Source organism: Scyliorhinus canicula, chromosome 11 (genome assembly GCF_902713615.1).
Source record: "Scyliorhinus canicula chromosome 11, sScyCan1.1, whole genome shotgun sequence".
NCBI lineage: Eukaryota > Metazoa > Chordata > Chondrichthyes > Carcharhiniformes > Scyliorhinidae > Scyliorhinus > Scyliorhinus canicula.
The window spans coordinates 93,754,961-93,773,427 of NC_052156.1; the positions used below are offsets into that span (position 1 = coordinate 93,754,961).

The 18,467-nt window shown below is 48.1% G+C and overlaps 1 protein-coding gene across 1 annotated transcript in view; it reads left to right on the forward strand.

The window, feature by feature from the left end:
- Positions 1-18,467, forward strand: part of ift122 (intraflagellar transport 122 homolog (Chlamydomonas)) — a 265,167-nt gene that overhangs the window by 239,141 nt on the left and 7,559 nt on the right. The window contains exons 25-26 of the mRNA XM_038812196.1: positions 8,037-8,165; positions 9,128-9,204. Coding sequence (XP_038668124.1) covers positions 8,037-8,165; positions 9,128-9,204 — 206 coding nt within the window. The remainder of the gene's footprint in view (positions 1-8,036; positions 8,166-9,127; positions 9,205-18,467) is intronic.

Consider the following 18,467-nt stretch of genomic DNA (forward strand, 5'->3'; position numbering starts at 1 on the left):
GGATCAGAAATTGGCTAGCTGATAGAAGACAAAGAGTGGTGGTTGATGGGAAATGCTCTGACTGGTGTCCAGTTACTAGTGGTGTGCCACAAGGATCTGTTTTGGGGCCGTTGCTGTTTGTCATTTTTATAAATGACCTGAAGGAGGGCGTAGAAGGATGGGTGAGTAAATTTGCAGATGACACTAAAGTCGGTGGAGTTGTGGACAGTGCAGAAAGGATGTTACAAGTTACAGAAGGACATAGATAAGCTGCAGAGCTGGGCTGACAGGTGGCAAATGGAGTTTAATGCAGAAAAGTGTGAGGTGATTCATTTTGGAAGGAATAACAGGAAGGCAGAGTACTGGGCTAATGGTAAGATTCTTGGTAGTGTGGACGAGCAGAGAGATCTCGGTGTCCATGTCCATAGATCCCTGAAAGTTGCCACCCAGGTTGAGAGGGTTGTTAAGAAGGCGTACGGTGTGTTAGCTTTTATTGGTAGAGGAATTGCGTTTCGGAGCCATGAGGTCATGTTGCAGTTGTACAAAACTCTGGTGCGGTCGCATTTGGAGTATTGCGTGCAGTTCTGGTCGCCTCATTATAGGAAGGACGTGGAAGCATTGGAAACGGTACGGAGGAGATTTACAAGAATGTTGCCTGGTATGGAGGGAAGATCATATGAGGAAAGGCTGAAGGACTTGAGGCTGTTTTCGTTAGAGAGAAGAAGGTTAAGAGGGGACTTAATTGAGGCATACAAGATGATCAGAGGATTAGATAGGGTGGACATCGAGAGCCTTTTTCCTCGGATGGTGATGACCAACACGAGGGGACATAGCTTTAAATTGAGGGGTGATAGATATAGGACAGATGTCAGAGGCAGTTTCTTTACTCAGAGAGTAGTAGGAGTGTGGAACGCCCTGCCTGCAACAGTAGTAGACTCGCCAACTTTAAGGGCATTTAAGTGGTCACTGGATAGACATATGGATGAAAATGGAATAGTGTAGGTCAGATAGGCTTCAGATGGTTTCACAGGTCGGCGCAACATCGAGGGCCGAAGGGCCCGTACTGCGCTGTAGTGTTCTATGTTCTATGTTCTATAATGGGGAGAGTGAATTATATTGTTAAGATACACAGTTGAAGGGCATTGTTTAATTAAGTACTTTGATCACAGAAACAGGGGACGGCTGGAACACTGGGACATAGAAGTCAAAAAACTTTCGTAGTAAAGAAAAGCTCTTGTGTGGTGTTTTTGACTTCACAAACTGGTTTGGTTTCTATTAACAACAGGGATTAGTTAAGATTGTTACTGTAGTAGAACTACACAAAGTCCACACCGAATGAAGTCAAGAACTGGGTTTATTTACAAACAATATATACAACACCCAGTAGATCCCTACCGGATTACTCTCTCCGAGGTTGATGCCTTACTGGCCAACCTTTTATATATAAGGTTTTTTTAATGTATTTTATTCCAAATGTGTGAAAAAAAACAGTAACATATGCAACAACAGACTTCACAACCTCACAGTCCACAGTTTGTACAGTTTTCCCCCATTTACCCCACCCTCACTCCCCCCTCTTCCCCACCCACCACTGCAAACAGCTCCTCAAACATTGTCCTGAACAACCCCCACTGTGTCTCAAAGCCCTCCCGCTTCCACTCGCTTCCAGGCCGACCCCTCCCCCACTACCCACTTCCTGACCATCGATATGTTGGCCGCCCAGTAATAATTAATAAAGCTCGGGAGAGCCAGGCCCCCCTCCCCGCGTACCTGCTCCAGGAGTGCCCTCTTTACACTCGGGGTTTTCCCCGCCCATGCAAAACCTGTAATCACTACATTTATTTTTCTAAAAAAAGCCTTGGGGACAAAAATCAGAAGGCATTGATAAAAGAAAAGTAGTTTCGGGAGGACGGTCAACTTCACCGTCTGGACCCTTCCCACTAACGTCAGCGGGAGCATGTCCCATCTGTGGAAATACCTTTTCATTTGGCCGACCGCTTTGCCCAGATTTAACTTGTGGAGCTGCCCCCACTCTTTAGCCACTTGAATCCCTAAATATCTGAAACTCCCTGCCACCACTTTAAAAGGTAACTCCCTCAGTCTCCTTTCCTGTCCCCAGTGCCTAGATCACAAACATCTTGCTCTGTCCCATATTCAGCTTGTCGCCTGAAAATCGCCCAAATTCTCCCAATACCTCCATGATTTCGGTCAGTTCCCCCACCGGGTCTGTAACATAAAGCAGCAAGTCATCCGCATATAAAGAAACCCTGTGCTCCACCCCTGCCCCCCTCACTATTCCCCGCCATGCACTCGAGGCTCTAAAGGCCATTGCTAAAGGCTCTATGGCCAGGGAAAACAGTAATGGGGGAGAGTGAGCATCCCTACCTTTTCCCTCTCCTGAGATTAAAATATTTTGACCGGGTTCAGTTGGTTCTCACATTTGCCACCGGGGCCTGATATAACAGCCAAACTCAGTCCACAAATCCCTGCCCGAACCCAAACCTGCCTAAAATATCCCATTGGTATTTCCACTCCACCCAGTCGAAAGTCTTCTCCGCGTCCATGGCTACTACCACCTCAGCCTCACGTCCCTCTTCTGGCATCATTATAACGTTGGGAAGCCGTCTAATGCTGGACGTCAAGTGCCTGCCCTTCATAAATCCCGTCTGATCCTCACCTATTACCTCTGAGACGCAGTCCTTTATTCTGGTGGCCAAAATCTTTGCCAGTAATTTACCATCCACATTTAAAAAGGAAATTGGTCTGTACAATCCACAGCTCTCCGGGTCCTTGTTTCGCTTCAGGATGAGAGAGATTGATGCCTGTGATAGCGTTGGGGGAAGCACTCTCAACTCCTTGGATTCATTGAAAGCCTAGACTAGCAACAGTTCCACTAGCCCCGAAAACTTTTTATAAAATTCCACTGGGAATCCATCAGGTCCTGGGGCCTTACCCGATTGCATTGCCCCCAATCCGTCTATCACTTCACCGAGCCCAATTGGGCCCTCCAAGACTTCCACCAGCTCCTCGTCCATCTTCGGGAACTCTAGTCTCTCCAGGAAATGGTTCATTCCCTCCTCCACTACAGGGGGTTCCGACTCGTACAAACGGCTAGAGAATTCACAGAACACGTCATTAACCGCCCCTCACTACTTTCCCCCTCAGATCCTTTATTTTCCCTATCTCTCTTGACACCTCCTGCTTCCTCAGCTGATGTGCCAACATCCTGCTAGCTTTCTCCCCATATTTGTACACTGCCCCTTTTGCCCTCCTCAGCTGTCCCTCCGCCTTGCCTGTGGAAAGGAGCCCAAAATCCATTTGAAGTCTCTGATGCTCCTTCGGAGACCCTCATATCTCCTATGCATACGCAAGATTTCTCCTACTAGCCTGTCGAGCTCCGCCCGTTCAGCCTTCTCCCTATGGGCCCGAATCAAAATATTTTGCCCTCTGAAGACCGCTTTCAATGCCTCCCACACCACCCCAGCCGTGGTCTCTCCCCTATCATAGTTTTTTATATACCCCCGAATGGCCTCCCTCACTTGCTCACATATCTTGTTTTTACATAGAATTTACAGTGCAGAAGGAGGCCATTCAGCCCATCGAGTCTGCACCGGCTCTGCTAACAGCCCTGCATCTAGCCTCCTCCCGTGTTCACCTGTAGGTCTAGCCAACGTGGCACATGATCCAATACTACGATCGCTGAATACCCTGTGTTCACCACCCCCGCTAACAATGTTTTGTCCAATATTAAAAAATCGATCCTGGAGTACACCTTGTGCACATGAGAGTAGAATGAATATTCCTTGCTCCTTGGCTTCTCAAATCTCCACGGATCCACATCTCCCATGTGCTCCATGAACCCCCACAGCTCTTTCGCCATTGCTGATACTTTCCCCGACCTAAGACTCGACCGGTCCATCCTAAGATCCAAGACCATGTTAAAATCACCCCCCATAATCAACCGGTGCTAGTTGAGGTCTGGGATTTTTCCCAGCATCTTCCTAACAAATGCGTTGTTCCAGTTTGGGGCATATATATTTACCAGCACCACTGCCATTCCCTTCAGTTTACCGCTCACCATAATAAATCTGCCTCCCGGGTCTGGCTCCATTTCCCCACCTCGAACGCCACCCTTTTGTTAATCAGGATGGCCACCTCCCTTGTTTTAAAGTCCATTCCTGAATGGAAGACCTTTCCGACCCATCCATTTTTCAGTCTAAATTGATCCCCCAGCTTCAAGTGTGTCTCCTGTAGCATGGCCATGTCTGTTTTTAACTGTCACGAATGTGCAAACACACGGGCCTTCTTGACTGGCCCATTCAAGCCGCGAACATTCCATGTAACCAGTCTGGTCAGGACGGCTCTTGCCCCCCCCCCCCCCCCCCCCCGATCAGCCATGACCTTTCCTAGGCCAGCCCTTAGCCCATGTTCCGCACCTCCCCAGATCCGCCCCTCGGCAGCGACCGCCATCTAGTCTCCATCTCCAGCCTCCTGGAAGTCCCCTAATCATCAGCCATACCCCCCCCCCCCCCCCTCTCCCCACACCCTCCCTCCTCCCTCCCCCACCTCGTCACTTTTCAGGTCACCCCCCACTTTGCTTCCATGAGCCAGCCTTGCCAGCTAGCCTAGCAGCTCCACTCCTGATGCCTAAAAGTCTACCAGCTGCTGGATCTTTACCCCCCAACCCTTAACATAAGTTTTCAAAACAATAGCACCAAGCACAGAAAGCAAACACATCATCCACTTAAGGCTCAACGGCCCACCCCTTCCCTTTACAACATCTTATCATTCCCATCACCTTCAAACAGAGCCCCTAAACAGAGCCCCAAACAATGGAAGTGAAAACAAACAGGATAATTGGAGAGACAGAAAAAATTATGCATGCAAAAACTCAAACCGATGTCTTTCCCTCCTCGAACATCTCAATTTGAGAACTTTTCTTCACCCCCCTCCATTTATTTTTCCCCCTTTTTCTTTTTTACAAACACAAAAAAAAGGAAGAAACTGTACCTTAGTACATACACTGAAAGGTCAAAGTTAGATAACTCAGAAAAATCCTTCTCTTCCCGGTCATCGCAACTCAAGTTACAGTGCACCACAGAACTTTTTGATTTAAATCGCAACTGACCAGTTTTCTCTTTTTATTAAGTCCTAATGGGTTCCCCACGTTGTTGTCTTTCATAAAGCCCGCCACTTCTTCCGGCGAGCCAAAATATAGTTCCCGTTCCTCGTAGGTTACCCAAAGATGAGCCAGGTAGAGCAGTCCAATTTTTATTCCCTTCCCATACAGCGCCGCTTTAACTTTATTAAAACTCGCCCTCCTCTTAGCAAGTTCTGTTCCCAAGTCTTGGTAAACTCGGATCTTGGCTTCTTCGCAGCTGAATCCACCCACAAACCGTAGGCTGTACCACTGGATTCCCCGTATACTTCCCTGGGGCTAATGTCAGTGGAGCCATCACCAAAGTCCAGATCCCCTACATGACTCTTCCTCCCTTTTGACCTACTCCACCCCCTCCCTCCAATGCCTCACCTTCTCCATATTTGCTGCCCAATAAAAGGGCAGCAGGTGCTGGAGCGTCAACCCCCTTTATGCCCTTGCCTCTGTAGCAGGGCCCTCTTTACCCTCGGCACTTTCCCCACCCATATAAACTCCAAAATCACTGTCTCCAATTTCCGGAAGAAGGCCTTGGGGAGAAAGATCGGAAGGGCCTGGAAAACAAACAAGAACCTTGGCAGCACATTCATCTTTACCACCTGCACCCTCCCTGCCAGTGTCAGGTGTAATATATCCCATCACTTAAAATCCCCCTAATCTCCTCCACCAACATTGTCAAGTTCCACTTGTGCATTGTAGCCCATTCCCTCGTCATCTGAATCCCCAAGTACCTGAACCTTTCCCTCTCCACCTTAAATAGCAATATCCCCAAGTTTCCCCATCTGCCATGCTGCATTCACTGGAAACATCTCGCTGTTCCCAACATTTAACTTGTATCCCGAGAAGGCCCCAAACCTCTACAATATTCCCATGATCCGACCCATACTGTCAGCGACACCTGATGCTTCCTGCTCCCCCTCACAATCCATGGCTGCCACTGGAGGTCCCTTTGAAACGTAAGTTAATGGAGATCACCACACCTAGCGTACCTACAAGGACCACGGGAAAGACAATCATTCCCACTCCACATGTCCCTTGCCAGATATTACAGATACGGGGCTAGGAGAAGAGGGTGCAGCAATGAGATTAGCTAAGATTGACCGTGCGAAATGCTGATCCAAACCAATTGATTATTTTGTGCTGCAAACGTCTGTCGTTCTGAATTCTGAGGATGTTGAGTTATTTTATTACTATAGGTTTTGACATTAAGATGTATGAGAACTATAGGTAGCAACTATATTAGGAGCTGTTAAGAGTTGGACATTGGAAGATATTTTTTCCTTTTCCCCATTCCTTTGATCTCCCACGCCAAGCACAAACCCTGGCCAGGATTGGAGTTTAGATAAATGCTCAATCCCACTCATCTCATCTTTCTCCAAAGGTTCTAACACAAGGGGAGCATCCAAGTTATGGGTTTTAGTAGAACTACTATTCTCTTGAACTTGGATTTGGTATATCCCATCTCCCAATAAAACACTGTCCATGCCTCTATGTATTACAATAAAACAAGGAGGCTGTCCAGATTGGACTCCTTTTTTGTGTTGAATTAGAAGTCTCGAGTCAAAACATCACTGGAGAGCTACAAATTACTTCATTGGCTTATGTGGGAAAATTGTCCAAGATTCCACATCAGGTATTTATTTTTATCACATGCTTAAATGGAGTCACAATTATTACAACCAGGCAAGGAGGAGTGAGTTGGCTGTCATTTTACTCAGCTTCCGTGATTGGTTGCAGTTTCCTGTAGGTTCAATTTCCAGTCGAAATCTGTTTACTTTTTAATAAGGAGAAAATTAAACCAGCTTTTCTTAAGTTAATGAAAGAGTAAAATTGTCAGTTACTAAAACCTGAGAAAAAAAAATAAGACTTGAGATGCAGGTGCACGTTCGAATCCAAATAAAAGTTAAAAGTATATAACAGTAAGTGCTTTGCTTACCCGTGAGATATAGATTGTAGAGTGTTGTGGCTGTTGAAATTGGAATTCAATTCGCATGTCTTGCATCTGTGAAGTAAAATTAAAGTAAGTACTAAAGTTTTCCTCAAGTTGTACTAATTCCAGCTTTGATCTTTCATCTCAAAAATCTTTTGACATATTTTTGAGCTATAAATCAACGGGAGATGGAGTGATTTCATCCTTCACTGTGTGTGTACTGGAGCCCAGTTCTCATCGTTTTCACAGAATTAAATCACAAGTAGATTGAAAGTCATTCCTTTTAGCAATCCGTGTTTGAACTGAACTTTGACCAACACTCCCCGATGTGAAATTCTATGTAACATCCCAGAACAGTTCTATAGTGCAATCCAGAAAAGTGGTCAACTTGTAATAGCAGATATCAGGTGACTGCTGGTATCCATCTTTAGTCAATGTCTTCTCTTGTATTGTTTTCTAAAAAGGTCCTCTGTAAACAGTTTAGTATAGTTCAATTCCCGTACCAGCCTCCCCGAACAGGCGCCGGAATGTGGCGACTAGGGGCTTTTCACAGTAACATCATTGAAGCCTACTTGTGACAATAAGCCATTTTCATTTAATTTCATGTCTTTGGTTAGCTGGTGAAGTTGTGGGTTGCTCTCACTCCAGCCACAATTTCCTGTCATTGTGACACAGTGAGCAGGATTCTCCGGTCCCCCAGCCACTTGTTTCTTGACAGCACACCATTGGCTGGCAGCAGGATTCTCTACTCGTGCCACTTGTCAATGGGATTTCCCATTGAAGCCACCCCATGCCGCTAGGAAACCATGTGTTTGAAAATAAAATGGCGAAATGGCTATTACTTCCTACAGTATTTACTGAGTTTCACACAAGGTTTCAAAGTTCAGACCTAAGTACATAAACTTAGGGTTTGAAACAGGTGTGGTACACACTAGGGCTTTCAGCTCATGAGCTCTCTTACTGTGTTTACAGAAGTGCTGCCACTTGTTCAGTTCTATTTGGAAGAAGGGATTACGGATGAGGAAGCAGTGGCCCTGATTGATCGCGAAGTGCCCAGGACAGAACCGAAAAAGGACGGGTGGCAGGAAAAGAACATTGGAGGTATCTATTTTGCAATATCACCTTGTGCGAAGTAGGCAGCACATTGAAACACCAACGTGTAGTGTAACACCAACCCAATTACATTGCATTGGGACAGTGCCAAGACTAGACTGGAAAATGCAAGGGAAAGCCATCGCTGGGCCACACTTTTCCTTCCCCTAGATTTTCCTTCGATCAGAGCTGGGATCGTGTTGGTCATGTGTATGTACCCAGGGAAAGAAATGGGGTGGGGAGTGGCAGGGAAATAAAGTTTTGAGGCAGAATAATTAGGATATAATTATCTCATCAATTACTAGCCCTTGGCTTAATGTCTGTACTTTTGGAGTATTAAACAGCGGTATTCCTCATAAGGAAAGTTGTTAACGGTTGCCAGTGCAGGCTGCTGGTGCAAATCAAACTCCCTGTGCCACCCAGATTGATGACATGAAATAAACTAATTACAACATATAGGCTGTTGATGCTTTCTGAGTGGCTCATCAACCCCAAAAAGTGAGTTAAACAAAGCTATTGAACCAGAGTCAGTGCGATTTTTCATGGTACAATGGCAGTCACCATGAGCAAAAAGGTGCTTTTCCAAAGCTATGCTGTTGCTGTTGTCAAGGAAGATGGGCTGGCCTGGCTCTTTGGGACTGGAAATTAAATCATCAGCGAGGCTCGCCTTAGCGCCGACAACAAAAATCCTGCTGAAGATTTTAGCTCCAAGCCACTGTACCTCACATCCAATCAATTCTTTTGGGATACACCCATATCAAAAGGTTGCCAGTTCAAACACCACTCAAGACAGAAGCACATAATTCAGGATGGCAGTTCAGTGCTGCACTGAGTGTATGCTATACTATTGGTGGTGCCATCATTCAGATGAGCTATGACTGGTGTTAAGCTATGCTGCTGAACATAATTACGTATGGTTATGAGCCTGTATTTTCCAACATGCTTTGAAACATTTCCTTGACACTTTGTAGATGTGCAGACGTTGCAGCTGGATGACAGTACAGCCAAGATTGAGGCAGACCCATTCACTGCAAAACTCAGCTTTGAGGTAACGTGGTGTTAAATTAACATACAAAAATGCAAATCATCCGGAGTAATTTTCATCTGACTTCACAGTAAAGGAAGAGGAAAAAGTACCATTGGTACAAAAGAAGCCAAAGATAAATCAAGGGAGAGAGAACGTATTGATGTTACCAGAAATATTTTTTTTAAAGTATTGTTGAAAGTGATGCGACTGTGACTTTTGACTTGGAGTGATCTCCAGGGTATTAAATAATGTAGATGAGGAAATTGCAAGTGTTGGTCATTAACTTCCAAAGTTCTGGGATGCCACGGTGGTGCAGTGGTCACTGCTGGGTCACAGCGGCGAGGACTCGGTTTGATCCCAGCCCCAGGCCACTGTCCGTATGGAGTTTGCACATTCTCCCCGTGTCTGTGGGTCTCACCCCCACAACCCAAAGATGTGCAGGGTAGGTGAATTGGCCACTCTAAATTGCCCCTTAATTGGAAAAAAAATGAATTGGGTACTTATGTTTTTTAAAGTATTTTTATTCAACAAATTTTCAACAGTTTTACAATTCACAACAACCCCACAACACGTTCAAATCCACCAAAAGCCCCCACACCCCTCAACAGTCAACGGTAACCAACTCCTGAAAATACATGATAAACAAGCCCCAACAATTGTAGAATCCATCACTCTCCCCATGAGAGCAAATTTCATTTTTTCCAGGGTCAAAATCTCCAACAGAGCCCCACACCACGCCGAGGCACAGAGTGGAGAAGCTGGCCTCCACCGCAACAAGACCCGCCTACAAGCGATCAGCGAGGCGAAGGCTAAAACATCTGCCCTGCACCCGCCTGCAACTCCAGTCAATCCAACACCCCGAAAATGGCTTCTCGGGGTTCGGGCTCCATGTCCACATGTAAGACCCCAGGGATGGTACTGAATGCCGTCTTCCAACACCTTTCCAGCTTCGGGCAGGACCATGCACGTGGCTGGCAGGCCCCTCGCACATCACTCACAGATATCCTCCGCCCCTTCCAGTAGCCGGCTCACCCTAGATTTTGTATGGTTCTCCCTGTACACGACCTTCATCTGTATCAACCCCTGCCTCAGACACGAAGTTGAGGCATTTACCCTCCGCAACACTTCATTCCATATCCCTGCTCAAGCACCATCCCCAACTCTTCCTCCCATTTCACCTTAACTCCCTCCGTGGACACCCTGGGCGGGATTCTTCGACCCTGCGCCGGGTCGGCGAATCACCGGCGGGCTGCGCAAATCGCGCCAGTTGGGGACCGCTCTACGCGCCACCAACTGCCCCCCCCCCCCCGCCCCCGGCGTGATTCTCCAGCCCGGATGGGCCGAGCGGCCCCAAAAAAAAATTTTTTTAAACGAGTCCCGCCGGCGCCGTTGTAACCTGCTCTGAGCAGGGGGACCTCTGCGTTGATGGGTCCAGGAGCGGCCTGTGTGGGGGCAGGTGGGGTCCGACCCCGTGGGGGGGCCCTCCGATGTGGCCTGGCCTGCGATTGGGACCCACCGATCGGCGGGCCAGGCCTTGCTGTCTCCCGGCCTCCTTTCTTCCATGCCGCCGCCTGTACTCCTGCACCATGTTGGGTCGGGACGGCGCGGACAAGGGAGACACCGCGCATGCATGGAAATCGCGCCAGTGGGACTGCGGCTGCATGGGGTCGCGCCGGACACACTGCGCATGCGCCCATCCACCGGCGCCCATTCCACGGCTGGATCAGCAGCTTGAGTGGCGTGAATCTGGCGTGAATTTAAAGCATATAAAGTGGCAAAGATTGCTGGGAGATTAGAGGACTGGGAAATCTTTAGGGGGCAACAGAAAGCTACTAAAAAAGCTATAAAGAAGAGTAAGATAGAGTATGAGAGTAAACTTGCTCAGAATATAAAAACAGACAGTAAAAGTTTTTACAAATATATAAGACAAAAAAGAGTGGCTAAGGTAAATATTGGTCCTTTAGAGGATGAGAAGGGAGTTTTAATAATGGGAAATGAGGAAATGGCTGAGGAACTGAACAGGTTTTTTGGGTCGGTCTTCACAGTGGAAGACACAAATAACATGCCAGTGACTGATAGAAATGAGGCTATGACAGGTGAGGACCTTGAGGCGATTGTTATCACTAAGGAGGGAGTGATGGGCAAGCTAATGGGGCTAAAGGTAGACAAGTCTCCTGGCCCTGATGGAATGCATCCCAGAGTGCTAAAAGAGATGGCTAGGGAAATTGCAGATGCACTAGTGATAATTTACCGAAATTCACTAGACTCTGGGGTGGTCCCGGTGGATTGGAAATTAGCAAACGTGACGCCACTGTTTAAAAAAGGAGGTAGGCAGAAAGCAGGAAATTATAGGCCAGTGAGTTTAACTTCGGTAATAGGGAAGATGCTGGAATCTATCATCAAGGAAGAAATTGCGAGGCATCTGGACAGAAATTGTCCCATTGGGCAGACGCAGCATGGGTTCGTAAAAGGCAGGTCGTGCCTAACTAATTTAGTGGAATTTTTTGAGGACATTACCAGTGCAGTAGATAACGGGGAGCCGATGGATGTGGTATATCTGGATTTCCAGAAAGCCTTTGACAAGGTGCCACACAAAAGGTTGCTGCATAAGATAAAGATGCATGGCATTAAGGGTAAAGTAGTAGCATGGATAGAGGATTGGTTAATTGATAGAAAGCAAAGAGTTGGGATAAATGGGTGTTTCTCTGGTTGGCAATCAGTAGCTAGTGGTGTCCCTCAGGGATCCGTGTTGGGCCCACAATTGTTCACAATTTACATTGATGATTTGGAGTTGGGGACCAAGGGCAATGTGTCCAAGTTTGCAGATGACACTAAGATGAGTGGTAAAGCGAAAAGTGCAGAGGATACTGGAAGTCTGCAGAGGGATTTGGATAGGTTAAGTGAATGGGCTCGGGTCTGGCAGATGGAATACAATGTTGACAAATGTGAGGTTATCCATTTTGGTAGGAATAACAGCAAACGGGATTATTATTTAAACGATAAAATATTAAAGCATGCCGCTGTTCAGAGAGACTTGGGTGTGCTAGTGCATGAGTCACAGAAGGTTGGTTTACAAGTGCAACAGGTGATTAAGAAGGCAAATGGAATTTTGTCCTTCATTGCTAGAGGGATGGAGTTTAAGACTAGGGAGGTTATGTTGCAATTGTATAAGGTGTTAGTGCGGCCACACCTGGAGTATTGTGTTCAGTTTTGGTCTCCTTACTTGAGAAAGGACGTACTGGCGCTGGAGGGTGTACAGAGGAGATTCACTAGGTTAATCCCAGAGCTGAAGGGGTTGGATTATGAGGAGAGGTTGAGTAGACTGGGACTGTATTCGTTGGAATTTAGAAGGATGAGGGGGGATCTTATAGAAATATTTAAAATTATGAAGGGAATAGATAGGATAGATGCGGGCAGGTTGTTTCCACTGGCGGGTGACAGCAGAACTAGGGGGCATAGCCTCAAAATAAGGGGAAGTAGATTTAGAACTGAGTTTAGGAGGAACTTCTTCACCCAAAGGGTTGTGAATCTATGGAATTCCTTGCCCAGTGAAGCAGTTGAGGCTCCTTCATTACATGTTTTTAAGGTAAAGATAGATAGTTTTTTGAAGAATAAAGGGATTAAGGGTTATGGTGTTCGGGCCGGAAAGTGGAGCTGAGTCCACAAAAGATCAGCCATGATCTCATTGAATGGCGGAGCAGGCTCGAGGGGCCAGATGGCCTGCTCCTGCTCCTAGTTCTTATGTTCTTATGTTCTTATGAATCGTTCCAGCGCCCTGCTGGCCCCCTGTCAGGGCCAGAATTGCTGATCCTGGGGCCGTGTTGACGCCGTCGGGAAACACAACAGCGTTTCCAACGGCGTCAATACATAGCCTCAGGATCAGAGAATCCCGCCCCCTGTCCTTCTCCACAATGACCTCCTCATTTGTTTGGGTGGAGAACCCCGAGAAGCCATTTTCGGGGTGTTGGATTGGCTGGAGTTGCAGGCGGGTGCAGGGCAGATGTTTTAGCCTTCGCCTCGCTTGTAGGCGGGTCTTGTTGCGGTGGAGGCCAGCTTCCCCACTCTGTGCCTCGGCGTGGTGTGGGGCTCTGCTGGAGATTTTGACCCTGGAAAAAATGAAATTTGCTCTCATGGGGAGAGTGATGGATTCTACAATTGTTGGGGCTTGTTTATCATGTATTTTCAGGAGTTGGTTACTGTTGAGGGGGTGGGGTTTTGGTGGATTTGAACATGTTGTGGGGTTGTTGTGAAGACCCACCGCCTTCCTTGCATTATCGGGAAGATCAGAAAGACCTTCCTCACAAAGTCCTGCACCTGCATATACCTGAAACTTTCCCCGCCCCCGCCAGCCCAACTTCTAGTCCACATCCTCCAAACTCGCAAAGCACCCTCGAAGAAACAGATCCTTCATCCCACACTCGTCCCATCCCCGGAATCAGCATCCTTCCTAACCTAGCTGCCAACCTAAAATGCTGCCTAAACAGCCTTAAGATCTTCAATGTGGCTACCATAATTGGCCTTACCAAACGCCCGCAACCCTGACTCCCAAACGCTCCCACTCCCTGCTCCATCCCAGAATCCTCTCTGCATTTGCCGGCCCCCAATTATACTACATCAGATTCGGGAGACTTACCCTCCTCCCTCCCCCGCCCGTCGACCCCTCTGCAGTGTCACCTTCCTAATCCTAGCCACCTTCTCCACCCAAAGAAATGAGGAGGTCAGCCTATCCACCCCCTAAAATAACACCTTGGGCTTTTAGACCGACTGGCATTGAAACAAGAACAAGAATCGTGACAAACATTCATCTTTACAGCCTGCTTCCGATCCACCAACCACAGAGGGAGATTGTCCCACCTCAGCAAATCAGCCTTCACCCTCTCCACCAAGCTAGTGAAATTAAACTTCTGAAACCCTGCCCAATTCCAGGCCACCTGCACTCCTGGATTCCTAAAATGAGACACCGCCAGGCAAAATGGCAGCCCCCCGCCCTCGATCCCAATTCCGGAGGGGAGACCACAAAGTACTCACTTTTCCCTGAATTCAATTTGTACCCTGAAAACCTCCCAAATCTCTGGAGCAAACCCCATTATGCCCCCCACCAAAGAGAGCGGCTCCGAAATGTACAGCTACAAGTCTACCGCACATAACAATACCCTATATTCCACTTCACACCCCCTCACTATCCCCTTCCCTGAGCTCCTCAGCGCAATGGCCAAAGGCTCTATAGCCAATGCAAACAGAAGGGGGGACATAGAATCATAGAATTTACAGTGCAGAAGGAGGCCATTCGGCCCATCAAGTGTGCACCGGTGCTTGGAACGAGCACCCTACTTAAACCCACACGTCCACCCTATCCCCTCAACCCAGCTAACCTTTTTTGGACACTAAGGGCAATTTATCATGGCCAATCCACCTAACCTGCACGTCTTTGGATTGTGGGAGGAAACTGGAGCACCCACGTAGACCGGTGAGAATGTGCAGACTCCGCACAGACAGTGACCCAAGCCGGGAATTGAACCTGGGACCCTGGAGCTGTGATGCAACATTGCTAACCAATGTGCTACCGTGCAAACATGGGGCATCCTTACCTCATACCCTGGTGTAATGCCCTGAGTTCATACTATTTTAACGTACGCTCGCCATCTCCTTATATAGCAGCTGCACTCACGCCACAAACCTTGGCCCAAAGCCACATTTCTCCAATATCGGCATCAAATAACTGCACTCGACCCGATCAAGTGTCTTCTCCGCATCCAACGCCACCACTACCTCTGTCTCCCTACCCTCTGCCGGAGAAAGCACCACATTCAACAGCCTCCTCACTTTAGAGGACAACTAACTTCTTTCCTTTACAAACCCCGTCTGGTCCTCCCCAATCATATTTGGAAGGCACCCCTCTAATCTTAATGCCAACACTGCCAATATCTTAGAGTCTACATTCAGCAGAGACATGGGCCTATGCGACCCTATACGAAGGATCCTTGTCCTTCTTAAGCAATAACGAGGTGGAGACCTGCCCCATCGTTTGCGGCAAAACATCCCTGTCTATCACATCCTCAAACATTCCCACCATCAACGGCGCTAGCCTATACTTACATTTTTTATAAAGTTTGACCACCGCCGTCTGCCCTGCTTTCGTCCTCCCAATCGCCACCTTCACCTACTCCGCCTCCACCCATTCCTCCAACCCTGCTCTCTCCACTTACCCCAACCTTGGGCACTCAAGCCCACCCAAAAACTCCCTCATTTCCTCCTCCGGTGGCTCCGACTTATACAAGTCCCTATACAACTCGTCGAACACTTTATTAATCTGTTCTGGAGCCACGACCAACTCTTCTCTTCCCCCCCCCCCCCTCCCCTCCTCCCCCCCCCCCCCCCCCCCTCCCCCCATGCAATTAAACCCCACATACTCCTCAATTACCATCCCTATCTTGTCACAGAACTTCCGATCCACCAGTAACCTGACATCCATTCTCCACTCCCTGGGCTACCCTCTTCTACCCAATACCACATCCATCCAATGCGGAGTGTGGTCCGAGATCACAATCGATGAGTACTCCGACCCCTTAACTCCGGCCAACGATATCTTTCCTTACACAAAAAAGTCAATCTTCGAAAAAGCTTTGTGTACCAGGGAGAAAAACAAATACTCCCAAACCCTTGGGTGTAAAAATCTGCATGGGTCCACTTCCTCCATCTCCCTCATAAGCCCTGCCAATGCTTTTGCCCCCACCCTCCGACGGGGTCAGCAAGTCGGCTGGGCCCAATCCACCTCCGATTCCAGCACTATGTTCCAATTCCCACCGTAGTATCAGCTTATGGGTATCCAAATCCAGGATGGCACCCAACCTTCTCCTCACGAACCCTAATCATCCCAATTGGGACCATATATACTCATCAAAGTTACCAATCTCCCTCCAACACACACGCACTATCACGCACCCAGCCTGCTGGTCAGCCACCACCTTCTCCATCTGAAACCTCACCAGCAAGATTGCCACCCCCCCGAGCACTACTATCGAACCTCAAATGAAATACCTGACTCACCAACCCCTCTTTAAGCCTCACCGGATCTTCACCCACAAATGGGTCTCCTGCAGCATCACCACATCAGCTTTTAAACTCTTCAAGTGCGCACAAACTCTAGCTCTCTTCTCCGATCCCCCTAACCCCTTCATGTTCCACATCACCATTCTGACTGGGGGTCTCCCCCCCCCCCCCCCCCCCCCATCATGTCTGCCATTACCCTGAACCCGGCCCTGTCCATCCAGCCAGGCGCGCCCCATCCTTTTGCTACCATCGACCCCATCCCAGAATCCCCCATCCACTTCCTCCTGCAAACACTTCCAGTATCGATCCCCTCCCCAGTATCGATCTCCACCATTCACACCTCCCAGGCCCATCGAAACCTGTTCGACCAGGCTCCAACAATCATGGCCCCTCCCACCACCACACTCCAGTTCACTAGCCAACGTACGCTCATTAATGTGATGACCCCTGCCAGAGCTGCCCCTCCTCTATACCCCAGAGCCACGTGCCCAAACAAACCACCTCCCTTAAGCCAAGAAACAACACAGAACCGCACCCATAAGGAAAATACAAAACCAAAACACATTTAACAAACCAACCCGCCCCCCCATTCAAGATACATCAAAACAAAATCCCAATCAAATAGAAACCTCTCAATACGAGAAACACAATCCCCGTCCCCACCAACCAAGTCCAACTCTCATCTCAGTCCCAGCCCTTCAGCCTTAATGAATGTCTCCGCCACCTCCATTGTCTCAAAATTAAAATCGCTCATTGTGATAATAATAATATTTATTGTCACGTAGGTTTACATTAACACTGCCATAAAATTAGTGTTAAAAGCCCCTAGTCGCCACATTCCAGTGCCTGTTCATGTACACAGAGGGAGGATTCAGAATGTCCAATTCACCTAACAGCACGTCTTTCGGAATTTGCGGGTGGAAACCGGAGCACCCAGAGGAAATCCACGCAGACACAGGGAGAACGTGTAGACTCCACACATTCAGTGACCCAAGTGGGAATCGAACCTGGGACCCTGGCACTGTGAAGTAACAGTGCTAGCCACTGTGCTACCATGCCAAGAGTCAATTGTGAGGCACTCTCAGCTTCACTGGGTAGTCCGCTCCAAATCTCACTCCGCTGGCATACAATGCTGCCTTCACCCGTCCAAAGGCCACCTGCCTTCCCGCCAGCTCTGCTGTCAGGTCTTGATATAGTCGTATACCAATGCCTTACCACTTCACATCTCGTCTCTGCTTTGCCCATCTCGAAACCTTCTCCTTCACGTGGTAGCTGTGAAAGCAGACTAAAACAGCCCTTGGTGGCTCATTCGCTTTAGGCTTTGGCCTGAGTGACCAATATGCCCTATCCAACTCATAATGGGAGGGCTCTTCCTCCTCCCTCATCAACTCAGCTAACATCTTGGCAAAGCACTCAGTCGTCCTTGGGCCCTCTAGCCCCTCGGGCAAGCCCACAGTTCTCAGGTTTTGCCTCCTCGACCTGTTCTCCAGGTCTTCCACCTTAGCTCTGAATCCCTTGTTGACCTCCGCAGCTCCTCACCCATCGAGGCGAACTGGTCTCTATGTGTGACAATGCTCCCTCCACCCCCTTCAACTTCTCTCCTTGCTCCTGCACCTCGACCAATGTCTTCATCATTGTCACCTTTACCGGGGCAATCGCTTTTTCCATCCACTCAGCAAAACCATCATCTCCCCCCGAAGCCACCTCCATATGCTTGGCAAACAGCCTCTCAAACTCCCCCCACATCACCTCGGTCAGAGTTTCCGCGATGTGGGGAGCGGCCCCAGCCCCCGCTATCTTTCTTCCGACAAGATTCACAGCAACACCCACCATTGGACCTTCACTCGCCCCCTTCTTTCCAGCACTTTTCTTCTGGGTCTTTGGCATTCCTCATCTTCCTTATTACCTCCCACACCAACTCATCCACAAACTACCCCTGAAACCGGACATAAAAGTCAAAAACCAGAGACCCTAGCAGGAGCCCTCTAACATGTGACCTCTCTCTACATGCCGCCACTTTAAATTAAAAACAATCTTCCAAAGTTCCCTTGATGGGGAATTGCATTGTAAATTGTAAATATCACTCTACTCTTTAAGCAGGAGGGAAAATCTGACAGTAATAGGAAAGCCACAGAACCATTAGGGATTGAAGCACTTGAATTGGTCAGAGAGTCTGTATGTCATTGTAGGTTATGACTGACTTTACTTGAGGAGGCCACTGACATAGTCAACAG